This window comes from Myripristis murdjan, chromosome 17 (assembly GCF_902150065.1).
Source record: "Myripristis murdjan chromosome 17, fMyrMur1.1, whole genome shotgun sequence".
In the NCBI taxonomy this organism is placed as follows: Eukaryota; Metazoa; Chordata; class Actinopteri; order Holocentriformes; family Holocentridae; genus Myripristis; species Myripristis murdjan.
Genome location: NC_043996.1, coordinates 27,121,840 through 27,136,097, shown reverse-complemented (window position 1 = coordinate 27,136,097; position 14,258 = coordinate 27,121,840). Strand labels below are relative to the sequence as shown.

Sequence of the window (14,258 nt, the reverse complement as noted above, 5' to 3'; positions counted from 1 at the left end):
TCAATTTAGCGCTGATCCTGTATGCCTGCCATGTGACTGTAGCTTCGCTCTCTCTCTCTCTCTCTCTCTCTCTCTCTCTCAAAGAATGAGAATACAAGAAATGAAATTATTTAAAACACAGCACAAACAGGATGTTGAAACTGGTGCAGAAAAACACTGACAGCATGCAGAGTTTCACAGTACATACCGATGCTGGTGCAGTTCCACACACACACACACACACACACACACACACACACACACACAGTGAGAAAGAGAGAGAGAAAGAGAGGGCGAGAGAGATCCTTTTTCAGAGTCGTGTTTATTAATATGTCTTGGATTAAGCAAGTTGTCTCAGTGGCTCAAACATGATTAAATCACATCAACTTTGACCGAATAACATCTTTTCACCCTTTGAGGGCCTGAATCAGTTTTCCACGAGGCTAAATTTGACCCAGATACAACAATGGCACATACAGTATCAGCCTCACTTATCACTCATACATATGTTGGACAGCTGTGTGCGTTCAGGCAGCGTGACGTACAACATGGCTGCAGCTGTAGACAGAAGTGTGGAGCACAATAACACACTGGTCCACTGCACTATGAGGACATTTCCATCAATATAATGAATCCATCATGACCCCACGTGCAAACACTTGTTGATCTCCTCTCTTTCTTTCTTTTTTCCCACAGGTACGACTATGTTGAGGTCTACAACGGCGGGGACGAGATGTCGCCCATGTTGGGAAAGTTTTGCGGGAAGATCGCACCCTCGCCCATCATCTCCAGCGGCAGCCAGCTCCTCATCAAGTTTGTCTCCGACTACGAGACCCACGGGGCGGGGTTCTCCGTTCGTTACGAGGTCTTCAAGACAGGTGAGCAGTGTTTCGGTGTTCCCAGCGATTAAAGAAATGTCCTCTTAAACCTACAGCCATTGTGCGTCCATTGTGTTTCCCATCATGTCCGAGCCCCCACCTGTTTGTTTATTGCAGCTTATTGTGCACAAGAGTGTCAGCTAAAGGCCTAAACTGGATTAGAAGTAGAGCTCCATTTGCTCTGCTGTTTTTCGATACCCTCCGTTGAATGTGATAAATCGCTTCATGGAAAACAGGCCAATTTAAATTCAATTATAGTTCAGCCAAGTTTCCGTAGGACTCGGTGGTTTGTTCTCCAGCTCTTGGATCAATGTCATACATCACTTTTGTGCGCTCGGTGAAAAATAATCCACAATAAACCCTTTCGCCCGTTTTTTACATATCGCAGCAGAGGCTGTTCAAGGGCAGCATGTGACAATAACAAATTAAACAGATTGAATTTGTAACCGAGCCCTGCCTCGCTGCCTTTTAACTGCCTCGAATTCCCCCGCTACAAAAGCTCCTCTGTCTTCTTGATTGTATTTGCAAAACAAAACAAGCAAACTCAAATAACCTTTCGGAGAATATAACAATCGAAGAGGTTTCCCCGCCGCCAAGAGCCTCAGGTCCAAGGTCGTCCATACGGTCCAAGCTAGCCTCTGGTTCCCTGACCTCTGAGCTACGAGCCAAATAAACTCATAGACTCAAAGTCCCACCTGGGGCAGGATGCTAGCTGGATAGGCCTACATAAACATCGCCTGTCAAGGAAGGAACCTCGCTGCCATGTCCTACATTTGTATTTCCTCGTCCCTTGGGTCCACTTGAGTTGACGCCAAACGGTAAGTCTCCTGTGTCCGCTTGAATTTCTGCCAACGGGGACGGGAGATAAATCTGATAATAGAGGAACATGCGTTTACCTGTGGGGCCTCCTTTTTTTTGTTGTCTGGACCCTGGAGAGCAATAACCATCGAAACCACAGATCCATCGTGGTACAGGAATAACCCAAGTCCTTTAACCCCCGTGTGCTTGTGTTGGAAAGTGTGTTTTGTTCAGTGAAAATGGATAAAGCATGGGGTCGTTTGCACAGTGAGCAGAGCAAGGCGCCAACACCTGCAGGGTGAGGGGTTGGATTCAGATCCCCATGCTAAATATGTCTCTATAAATTCCCTAAACTCTGTAGTTCCTGACAGACAAGATGCTTTTATAAGGTCATTGTGGTGAATTATTAGAAGTAGGTCACCAAATCTTCAGCCAAGAAGGAATGCTGGTACTTTCGCTCTCCTTTGAATGATATTTTCTAACAATGATGCTCATGATGGCAGTGGAATTTGTTTTGGATAACAACATCCACCGACTGTCATCTTGGCATACTTGAAAAAAAAATATGACCTTATTTTTCTTTAAACAAGTGTAAAAAAAATATGCCAGCTAGATGAGGTAATCCCACATGTTTCCAATGCAGTTGTACTTTTTTCATTTTTCTTTTTTTTCTCAGGGAACAAGTATAAACAGATTGAAACATTGCCGAATAAGGCAGATCAGCCCACAGGTATCAAGAAAATGACCTTTAATTCAATTGAAGATAATTCTGGAAACAAGTTGATTGGCATTGGAAATAAGTGGGATTATCTCATCTCATCAGCAGATTTTGTGACAGATTTAGAGGAAAAACAAGATTTTGAGACCAAAGATGATATTGAATAACTTGCAAAAATGGAGATTTTATGCAATACACTAAGAGAAAACAGCAAGGGAATGGTAATAAACCATTGAGTGAATGGCATAAATATAACTATATATTATTTTATGTATATATTTTCATAATTTTGAAAGTCTTACAGCACTGGTTTGTGCGTTCAAGGAAAGTTGCCGGGGGACATTTTGAAAGCTGAGACATTTCACCTCCTAAAGCATCTGTCCATCGACTCCTGGCCTTGGCTTGACCTTTCTAGCATGAATTCAGTCACTGGATGAAAACTGACAACTTTGAGGCTGCTGTTTTTGCCAGACCTGCTGAATTAAATCTCCAGGGTGTGTTGTTGTTGTCGTGTGTGTGTGTGTGTGTGTGTGTGTGGACGAGGCGTGGCTGTCAGGCCTGCGTGTCGCTGCGGGCCGCTGCCTGTCCTGCATTGTCTTTGTCAGAGGAACACAGCGACTGCTTCCTGTTGTTGTTAGGCGCTTCCTGCCGGTGTCTCGGCTCTACCGGCTACTGTTCTGCTGCAGAGCGAGCTGGGAATTTTCCACTAGTGTGTGTGCGTGTGTGACTCTCTGGGTATGTGCATATGGGTGTGTGTTTGTGTATGGTTTTCTGGGTGTGTGTGTGTGTGTGAGAGTGTATGTTTTAATGTGTGTGTTTGTATGTGTGTGGCTTTCTGTGTCTTCTCTTGTCTATTTCTATTTATATGCTTGTATATGTGTATGTATGTGTGTGGCTTCCTCTGAGTGTGTGTGTGTTTGTGTGTATGTGTGTGTGTGTGTGTGTGTGTGTGTGTGTGTGTGTGTGTGTGTGTGTGCAGCAGACAGGTGCATGAGACCCCAGGCTCATTTAGCTAATGGGCTGTTTGTCCTTGGAGGCTCCAGGGGTGACCTGCAGATGAGATGGATGCTTTGGTGTAGGAGTAGGGTTCTGAATCTAGGACAGTGTGTGTGTGTGTGTGTGTGTGTGTGTGTGTTTGTAAGTGTATATGTGTGTGTGTGTCTGTGTTGGCCTCAATACAGATCCTCTACCCTCTAACAAGTTAAAAGCAGCACCTGTATTCGCCCAGGTAATCCCCCTGCCATGCTGTTGCCTTCCCTGTCGCCACATTTAAAATCCATTATAGTCAGAGCAACATATTGCAGCTCCGTCCTCCACGGCGACGCCGCTCTCATTTAGAAACTCGCTTTGCTCTTCTCTGGGAATTCTCTATCTCTCCCTTTACTTTTCTGTTTTTGTTTTCTCTCAAAATATGAAAAATTTTCCCCAGTTTAACAGAAAAGTTTCTGTCCTTGCTTATTGTCATTTTTTTTTTTTTCATTTTCTTTTGCTGTTGTGGAAAGAAATTCTGCAAATTCTGATACCTAATAATGTTTGAACTAATTCTGCAATCAGTGAAAATACAAAAAACAACAGTTGTTTAGTCAAATGTGGAACAAAATCTTATGCAAAATTTATTAGCAACTTGCCGCAACTTTAAGAACCATGTAGACTCAAACAAAGAAATAAATACAGCAGTGACAATGCAACAGCAGGATGGCTAATGATGTTCAAAGCAAAGCTACAATTACAGAATTTGCAATAAGGACTGTTCAGACTCAGCCGAGAAAAAAAAAAACATGGAATAAGTATCTCAGGATCATGGTTATATGGTCATTAGTTCTTGCATTAGAATAGGAAGAGCATTTATGTGGTTTTCTTTGCAGATGACAACGTAATGTGAAATTCCAAAGATCGAAAGTAAAACTTGCATAATCAATTGTTGGAAGACTTTGCACATTTTCTGGTGGATGCATTTTTTTTCTGATATTTCTGGAGCCAGTTTATTCACTGTAATCCAGCTGATGGAAAAACACCTGCAGTGCATTTTACACTTCAATAAATATAGTGTCTTTGCATGTAAATTGATGCTATTTGGTGTGTATTTGGGGTTAAAAAGGGCAAACCTGCCCAAGAATCTCAAGTTTACATCAAGCCTCTAATTTATTGATCAGTATTGGTCTCTGATTGGTTGATCATAGGTGGGTTTATGTGCACAGGAGTTCAGCAACACGTCAATACAGAAGTATAAACGCTTCAACGTGAGTGGCGCTGTGCTGTTTACATTCATGCTTTACACTTAAATTGTATTAAGTGTGTTTAATTCTGCGTTTTATTTTTTGCAGTGTTTAACAAGTTTGCATGATATTTGCACCACAGTTGGTGCAGTCACAGTGCTGCTTGTGTCCATCCAATCACCTCTTTCTGTTTCATTCTCTGTTTTTCTCTGCCATAATTTATCTTTCTGTATATGTTCATTTATCTTTCCCCCTCCTCCCTCCTCTCCATCCATCTCTGCCATGTCTGATCAGAAAACACCAGAAGTCCAACCCAGAATCGGTGGCTCTCGTTCAGTCGGCAAACTCAGTTTAGTGTTAAAGATAAGGCTCGGCGATGAGGCTGAAATATCCCAGATGAAGACTGTAAAGCTCAAACACATCCGCCTCTCAGAACCGTAACTGTAACCGTAACCCCATAACCCCATAACCCCACCCTCCGCTGACCAAAGAGCTCACATGGGAGGAAATGATAGCCAAGTGAACCCTCTTCAGCACCACAAAACTATATTTGCCCCAACTTCCATTTTGTCATTGCCGGTTTACAAACCAGAAACACATGTCTCGATGATTTGCATGTTTTTTAATTTTTTTTTTTTTTTTTTTTATGCAATACAACTTAACCCTATAAAGCCATTTCAATCATATATGATACACGTTATCAATTCCGTTTTCCGTTTTCAGTTTAATCAATACTTGACCAAAATACTGTTGTATACCTTTGGACACTTCCCCTGTTCACCCTGGACCATACCATTGACACTTCAAGTACATATCATATATCATACACCAGAAAGGTCGTGTAATAACATATTTTTTGAATTTTTTTTTTTTTTTTTTTAGATTTTGTTATAGGACTAAATAAAGGGTTCAGTTTCAAAAAAAAAAAAAAAATTCTGCTAATTCTTTCATAGTTCAGGCTTTATAGGGTTAAACCTGTGGCTGAGATGAACAGATGATGCTCTCTGATGCTCTGAGTTAAAAATAATCAGTAACTAGTTATCCACTAAATGTAATATTTATTTTGCCTTTTGCTCAGGATATGTTCACTTCCTCTGCGCAAAAATAAACTTAAATAAGACCTCTGAGTCTGAAATGTGTTTTACATTTTGGAAAAAAAAAATCCATAATATTACATTTATATTGGTGGAAATTCAACATTTTAGTCGTGTGAAGGTCAGGGAATTTGACATTAAGACAGTAACACAGATATACTTGAACATACCAGCATGTAAACACACTCAATTAAGAAGATATACCTATACACACACATTGATACACATGTGCCACATACACAAATGTGTACGTAACCTCTTTCATGCACTTTAATGTGTGAATTCAAATGCAGAGAAACATGCACGCAGACAACCTTTAGCTTGTGCACAGATTTGCTCCATCTCTTTACACACCAACACACACACACACACACACAAACACACACTCTCAAACGTGCCAGCTGAGCAGGATCGAAGCCGGCCTCATCCCTCGCCGCTCATCCTTCCACGCCATTCATCATGTCGCCCTTTTAATGACACCACCTGTGTCAACAGCAAGGGGTCTGTTGCAGAGTGTGTGTGTGTGTGTATGAGAGAGAGAGAGAGCATGTGTGTGTGTGTGTGTGTGTACTCTCATGTTTAGAGGCGTGCTCAGATAACATGCAGGTCACATCTGGCCTGGCAACATGAAACCCCTCCCTCCCCTCGGTCGGCTCGCAGGGATGCTTGACCCTCATCATCGCCTCGCCGTGTCTCTTTCCTGCAGAGATCAGTCACCGTCTCGTAACCTCGCTCGTGTCACCGCGGCGACAGGCAAGGTGCGAACTGCCTGCCGGGCTGACTGATGCGAGCGGACGCCGGCGGAGATGAGAAGTTGCCGGCGGGGCTTATCGACAGGCCGCGTGAACGTGAAAGACAAGCTGGTGCCGCGAAAGCCAACGATGACATAATAAAACATCTGCCATTTCAGGCGGTGGGGCTGATGCTCTCGACAGGAGCGGCACGTGAAACATATTGTCTTTGTCGAGAGAAAACCTCGCCGTTTTGGTGATTTTCACGTTTTAACTGCAGCTGCAGGACCGTGTGGAGGCAACATAAGCTCACTTCTGTCCAGTTTACTCATGAGATGTATTGTTGAGGAGTTCTAATTATGATTAAGTTGTATTCTTTATTACACATGCCACAGTGCATCCTGCTGTTTAGCATTTATATTAAAACTTGGCGTTATTAATGTCCCTTCATTGCACTCAGTTGCAATGCTAAAAATCTAAACGCTGGCTGCAGTTTCTCTAAAGTCCAGCCTGTTCTTTTCATTTTCTTCATTCCATATTATTCCATATTATTATATAGACATCATCATTGTCAGGATGAGATAATGATCGCTGTGTGGACACTGGAACGCTGCAGCAGCAATAAAAAAAAAAAAAAAAAAAAAAAAAACATACAGCGCAAGAATATAGAATATCATTGCTGTCAGGAGAAAAGCTCATATTTCCAAAATCTCAGCGTTTCAGATACAGACGTGCATTTCTTTTTTCTTTTTTTTTTTTTTGTCAGTCCAGCAGGGATTTGATTGTGCCTTTTATTATTAATGTCCTGTGTTGTTAAACTGTAAAGCACGTTGCATTGCATTTGGTCACTCTGTCTTCTCGCTGTCTGGTTGTCCATAATAAGTCATGTACAACAAAGCTGATGCATCACATTCAGCACGATGATTGATTGAATGTGCACTGCTCCGTTATTGGACTCAAATGAATGAGTATGAACAAACGAGTGGTCGGGTTTTTCAGTGGCCAACATCGATGCCAATATTCAGAGAGCAGAGCGGCCGTTCGCTGATATACAAGGTGTCCATAAAGTCTCTTTACAATTTAACAAATTTATTACAAAAGCAAATGAAGAGACAAATCTGTGGAAATGATTACAAAATGAGGAGTAGATACTGAAGTTTTTTTTTTTTTTGCCTCATTTAATACACCTCTATATGGGCACCAATTATAATAATTATAACAAATGAGACAAAATAGCTGAACTTTTATAGCTTGAACATTTATTAAAACTTCATTCCTCTTCACTGTCTGCAGTGCACTTATCTAAATAAAAGAAAATGTATTGAGCCTATAAATGTCCACAGGTAATCAGAAAACGAAACTTAAACTTGTAAAAAAAAGTTATGAATAAAAAATAAATAAAATTTTTAGCGCACTTCACTTCTGCGCTTCAGCATTCATCAGCAGATAAACACTGACAGGACGCCTGCAGACATTTTTATCTCAAAATGCCGGATATCAGCCCGATTAATCAGCTGACCAATTAATTGATCTATGTCTAGACCCCCGATGTCTCGTTAACACACACACACACACGTTGTCATTAGGATAAAGTGACAGCATTTTCAACTCTAAGCAAATCTGAACGCCCCGTCTTGCTTTGATCACAAGAATCCCAGAATTCCTTGCACCGGATCGCCGCCTGGCCTGCCGTAGAAAACGAATGAGGACCCGGCTCGCTCGGCTACGGCGGCGCAAGTTGTGTAGGAAGTTGACGACGAGAGCGGAGCGGAGCGTGCAATCTTTAAATTAAAGAAAAAAAAAAAACATGAAAGCAAAGTGTGTATAAAAAGAAATACATCATTATGCAGATTTGCGCAGAGGAAAAAAGCGGACACACCGAGCCAAAGGGGGAGGAAATGTTGGCGCGAGGAGGGGTTCGAGCGGCCGGATCGTGTAATTAGCCTGAGATAGAGACATCAGCGAGCCGATGGGCCACACAGATAAAGTGAATGCAAACACAGAAAAAGAGAACATGCAGCTCTGACCGTACAGCTGGACTAAAAAAAACATGAGGCAGGCTGTGGTTGACTGGTTATGTGGGGTAGTGTGAGTGTGTGTGTGTGTGTGTAATGTGCTAATGTGGGTGAGGGCTGTGTGTGAGTGTATGCGCCGGCCATTTAAAGTCTCCATAAACAGGCTGTAAGTGTGTGAGTGTTTGCAACAGTCAATAAATACCAATCTGCCCCCAGTCAAAACACAGACACAGACGGGCTGCCGGCTCCGACAGGGGAGGGGACCAATCACAGCGGGGCCGGGCCGGGGGAAGGGCTCGTCTGATTGGACGGGGATGACACGAGTTTTTGTCAATAAAACAACGGCTGTGTTTGTAGAACATCTCAGCAGGTCATTTAAACCAGAACCAGGTCTTAAAGTGTAAACCCAAGTAAGTGAGGTGTCATTTCACTCATTTCCAGTCCATTCATCTCCAATCAGTCAATGTTATCTTTATGAGGACTGACACGTCTTATATAAAATACCTGCTTCAACAAAAATCTCAAATCTAATAAAACTGCATCATGGAAAAATGTGAAATTACATAATTTCATTTGCAGATTTTACCTCTGGTTATGAGCAAAACCAGATTTTAAGACTGCTAAATTCAATTTGTCCCAAGTCTTGTCCAGTGTACATGAAAGACTTCATGATTCGTCTTTTTTTTAAAGAAAAATTTAATTTGTTGATATTTTGGTTGCAGAAGAGATCCCTTGTTCATGTAATGTTTCGGTAAAAGAAGAAGAAAAAAAAAAAAAGAGCTCAAGGGATTTATTTCCAGAACATTCCCACAGCAGATACAGACACAGATACAGACTGTGGATGTCATCAAAATATTCGATGGAATGAGTTGTTATATCGACTTTCTGTTTAAAAGAGCTGAAATTAGTTGCTTTTCTAATAACCGAAGGCGATTGGCCCCCTGTGTGACCCCCCTCCCCGCCCTCTGACTTGTAAATCTTTCCCAAAATACTTACAGGTGGGAACTGGTTACTCAAAACAAACATGCCTTGACGCTTTAAAAACTCATCAGCGATCTTCTCCTCGCAGGTCCAGAATGTTCCAGGAACTTCACGGCTCCCCGGGGGGTCATCAAGACGCCGGGCTTCCCGGAGAAGTACCCCAACAACCTGGACTGCACCTTCATGATCTTCGCCCCCAAGATGTCGGAGATTGTGGTGGAGTTTGACAGCTTCGACATGGAGCCCGACACCACGCCGCCGCCGGGAGCCCTCTGCCGCTACGACTGGCTGGAGATCTGGGACGGCTTCCCTGCAGGTGAGGGGGGAGGGAGGGTTTGGGTTGAGGCGGGGGGTTGGTTTGTGGTTCAGATGAAGAGGGAGGGGAGGGAGAGCGAGGTGGAACAGTGGAGGAAGTGTTGGCTGAGGGTTTGGAGGGTCAAACGTGAGCCGAAGCCGACTGGAACCCAAAATATTTCACTGCCAAGCCACATCTTTATGAGTCCAAACCGGACACGCTTTACATTTGAATGAAATAAAACTAAATGCATGTCATATTTGAGGAAGCAGAAAATGGGATGAGGGCTTTTCAAATTTTTGAGCAAATGCACTTTTTCCATCTCACCCCGACGGAGACAAGATGTTCGACACCATTTTCACCTCTGTGTGTGTGCAGTGGTTCGGTTCCTGTTCCTTACTTACTTACTGATGTATGGTTTATTTTTTCAGTTTTAGGAAAAGCTCATTTGTGCTGAATCTTCCTCTGTGTGGATCGCAGCGACAGACGGAAGCACTTATAATTCCAACCATCTAATTTATCCTGAAATGAACCCTTTTTTTTTTTTTTTAAATCCCAAGACGGGATTTCAAACACGATCCACTGTGTAAATAAGACAGCCTCCGAGTTGCTGCAAGGTTTATTTGTTTGCTTTGAAGGAGCTATGCTAACAACTCCCATAGGCTTCAACTCTTTATGCTAAGCTAACACCAAATGCTACCCATAGGAGCTGAACCACAGGACGTGTGGAGGTGAAAATGGTATCAAACATCTTATCAAAGTATTCCTTTAATTTGTTGAATTTGTTGTCAGAGGAACGTCCACACACAAAATGGTACTCATAAGATCAGTTGTTGCTCAGTTAAAAAGAACATTTATTTCAAAGTCAATGAGTGTCGGGCTGCATTTTGCCTTTGAGGGTGGAATTATAAAAATCCTAATTATAAAGGACATTTTTGCCCTCTAATATTTTATTTCACAGGCATTTTTTGAACGGTCAGAGAGTGTTGCTCCACATCAACCATATGTCTTAGAGACTGAAATGCAAACTGAAGTGAAAAGCATGTCCCGTCTTCTGTCTTCAACTCATTTAACTTGCTCAAATTGGTGGAACGTCTGTATCTAAGATAACAAACTTACGATCAGTTGTTGTCATTTAAAGAGGAAAAAGAGTTTACTTTCAGGCTGCTCCTAATTATCAGAGTTTAGTCTCTCTAATCCCCCTCTGATGAATCAATTGATTTTTAATTTCATGGCCATTTTCCGAGCTTTCCGTGGCATTTTTTTTTGCCCAGAGCCCGTTTTGAAATCTGATCCTGGCGGTCTTTGTGTGCATCTGGTGCAAAGAAACTGTGCTGGTTGTGGAGAAAAATACAAAATCAGACCAAGATACAGAAGAAACTCAACGGTGGAGGAAAGACGGGATCACAGGGAAGACAGGTGAGGGGAGAGAGTGGGACAGGCAGGTGTAGGAAAAAAGGGGAGGATGGGATGCGGAGATAGATGGAGGAGAGGAATGAGAAGGAGAGGTGGGGGAGGGTTGAAAGAGAGAGGAGAAGGAGATAAATATACCGAGTTCTGAAGCGCAGAGAAGGCAGAGAGGAGCTCGGGACAGCTCCTCCTGCAGATGTCAAGAAAAAAAAAAGAGAGAGATATAGATATGTGAGAAGGTGAAGGGGGAGGAAGATGGAGGAGAGCGTGGCTTGGATGCTTCACTGCAGGTGGGAAGACGGGGGTGGAGTGACAGAGGAGGGGGAGGAAGCAGGGGAGAAAAATAGAGAGGCAAAGGCAAAGAGGCAGATGTGGGATAAAATGAGAAATACGTCAAAGAAGAGGAATGGGTAAATATTTGATCTCAGTTGATTTATTTTTGGCCGAATATGCTCTCGTGTTAAAATACCTGCACACAAACAGTGTCGATGTGCATAACACTTCAACAAAAAAGGGGCAAAACTTGTGCAAAAATCTTGAATTAAATTTTTTAGACAGGTTGGCTGGCTATACTCGGAGTCCATCCCCCTTCTCAAGCCCTGATTGGCTGATTTCTACATATTAACACAACAGCCGAATCCAACTCTGGTCTAAAAATCTTGCCCCAAACCGACAATTATTATTTCAACATATTTTGCAAGTAAAAGACATAAAATATATGTTTGTTTGTTTTTTTTACTTAAAAAATATGTTGCGATCAAGTGGGTCTAGAGTTTGTTGGTATGTGGCAAGATTGTTTTTACCTCAGCATATTTTAATTTCCTGCGTTTGACCTGCACCTTTGGAGAGGAAGTGGCTGTGCAGGAGACTTCCTTTATGGAGCCAAAACTGACAATGACTGGGCATAAACATCTTCATTTTCATTTTTGTTTCAAGTGTTTTAGAAAATGAGTGGCTGATGTTAATAGCAGCTGATTTTTTAAAAGATTTAATTTATCAGCTCTCTGAACATCTGTCTGTCTTAGCGTTGTGGCTTTGACAGTTTGGACTTGATGTCTCGAATTGTGGACTAGTCGACGCTGACGTGAGCAAAACATTTCATCTTAAGATAACTGAGCGACCTCTGCTGCGGTTTGCTCTTGGCTCATTTTCAGATCATAAACAGAACAGATTCCCAAAAGTTAAACACGTGAAGGCCTCCAACTTGCACCTCAGCGTAAGAGAACGGGTCAGGTGTGTCCATCCTGTTACACTGCAAAAACTCAAAATCCTAACAAGATTATTTGTCTTATTTCAAGTCAAAAACTTAAAATAAGACATGATCAGCTCAGAAGTAACTTGTTTTTAGACAATTGTCTCTTGTTTCAAGTGAAAATTTGCTTGAAACAAGTGAAAATTTGCTTTCATTGGCAAAATTTGTTTCTTTTTTCTAGCTAATTTTCACTTGTTTCAAGTGAATTTTCACTTGAAACAAGTGAAAATTGTCTAAAAACAATTTACTTCTGAGGTGATCATGTCTTATTTTAAGTGTAATGAGATATTTTGACTAGAAATAAGACATTTTTGACTTGAAATAAGACAAATAATCTTGGTAAGATTTTGTGTTTTTGCAGTGTAGGGCACCAGGTCGGCACTGAGATCAGATTTGCTGAGGGAGATGAAGCAGCTAAAACTTTGGAAAATCAAAATCAGCTATGCACACATGAATGACAGACACACACACACACACATTCTACATTCCTCCCCGACTTTGCACCGCATTTCCCAGCTTCCCATTGTTGTCTAATTAGGTGTACAGCACACAGATAATGGCAGAGAATACATACCTTGAACAGGCGTGTGCACGGTGCCAGCTTGCCCACAATACGAGCTGCAGCGCCCACTGCTCTGCCGGGTTATTGCCAGGGAAGAGACTGGCATGGGAACATGAGGAAAATACAAAGACTGGCACAGGTATATAGAAACACCAGACCAAACAATGACACACACACTTTAAAGCCGTGCCAGCATACATAACATGCCAGGGCTTCTCCTGTCAAACGCTCTGTGTGTGTGTGTGCATGCATGTAAGTGTGTGTTTATGTGTAAGACATGCATGAATGTGTGTGTGTGTTTGTGTGGACGCCAAGGCGCTGTACTCCTGTGTTTGCAGAGGGAACATGTGTGTCAGGGCAGATAACAAACCGCCTCTGCAGCAGGGCAAAACTGTACATGTCGTTTCTCATCCGATCAAACGCATCCGCAATGTTAGCACGTGCCTTTGTGTACCAAACAGAGCCGTCGTGCACATTTGTTTGCTCACTCTGAGGATTGCAGGAGTCTATTCTTAAAACAGAGAGTGTGATTTTTTTTTTTTTTCCCACTCATGCAGTTGAAGAGAAAGACAGGAAGGCTCTGACAGGACTGGATCCTCCATATGAGCACAAATATCCAAACTGCAGAGGGAGTTGTATCGTTTTAAAGGAATACTCCGACGATTTTGGGGCAAAATATCCTTTTTTCCGACTTACCCAGACTGAGACAAGATGGGTAGCATTTGGTGTTAGCTTAGCACAAAGACTTGAGGTCTATGGGAGTTGTTAGCCTGGCTCAGTCAATGTGGAAAAATAAAGCTGTCTTATTTACACAGTGGATCATGTGTATTTGAAATATACCTGTTAGAATTAAAAAAAAAAGAACAAAATGGTCTTAGTAGCCAGAAGTTAATTCTTCCTTTACTAAATTAGTAGTATATATGAATTTCCTGCGGGATGAATAAAGTATCTATCTATCTATCTATCTATCTATCTATCTATCTGTATATTAGTATACTGTATATATATAAGTACATGAAGATCCTATATTAAAAAAATCACAAGGCATGTTCAAATCTTCAAATCCACATGATGCATTGTGTAAATAAAACAGCCTCAAAGTTGCTGTAAGGTCCATTTTTTCACTTTGACAGAGCTAGGCTAATGACTCCCATAGACTTTGAGTCTTTATGCTAAGCTAACACCAAATGCTAACCATATTAACCAAACTACTGAATGTACAGAGGTGAAAATGATATTGAACATCTTGTCTCAGTGTCAGTTAGTCAGAAAAAGGGTATTTTGCCCAAAATGTTGGAGTATTCCTTTAAAGAGAAACTCTATTTTCTT

General features: G+C 41.8%; 1 protein-coding gene across 2 annotated transcripts in view; it reads left to right on the top strand.

Annotated features, from left to right (window-relative positions):
* Positions 1-14,258, top strand: part of LOC115375258 (neuropilin-1a-like) — a 101,530-nt gene that overhangs the window by 29,871 nt on the left and 57,401 nt on the right. For both annotated transcript variants that reach the window (XR_003929697.1, XM_030074667.1), the window contains exons 3-4: positions 676-857; positions 9,499-9,726. Coding sequence is in view for 1 of the 2 variants with exons in the window: in XM_030074667.1 (XP_029930527.1) it covers positions 676-857; positions 9,499-9,726 (410 nt within the window). In the remaining variant the exon portion in view is untranslated. The remainder of the gene's footprint in view (positions 1-675; positions 858-9,498; positions 9,727-14,258) is intronic.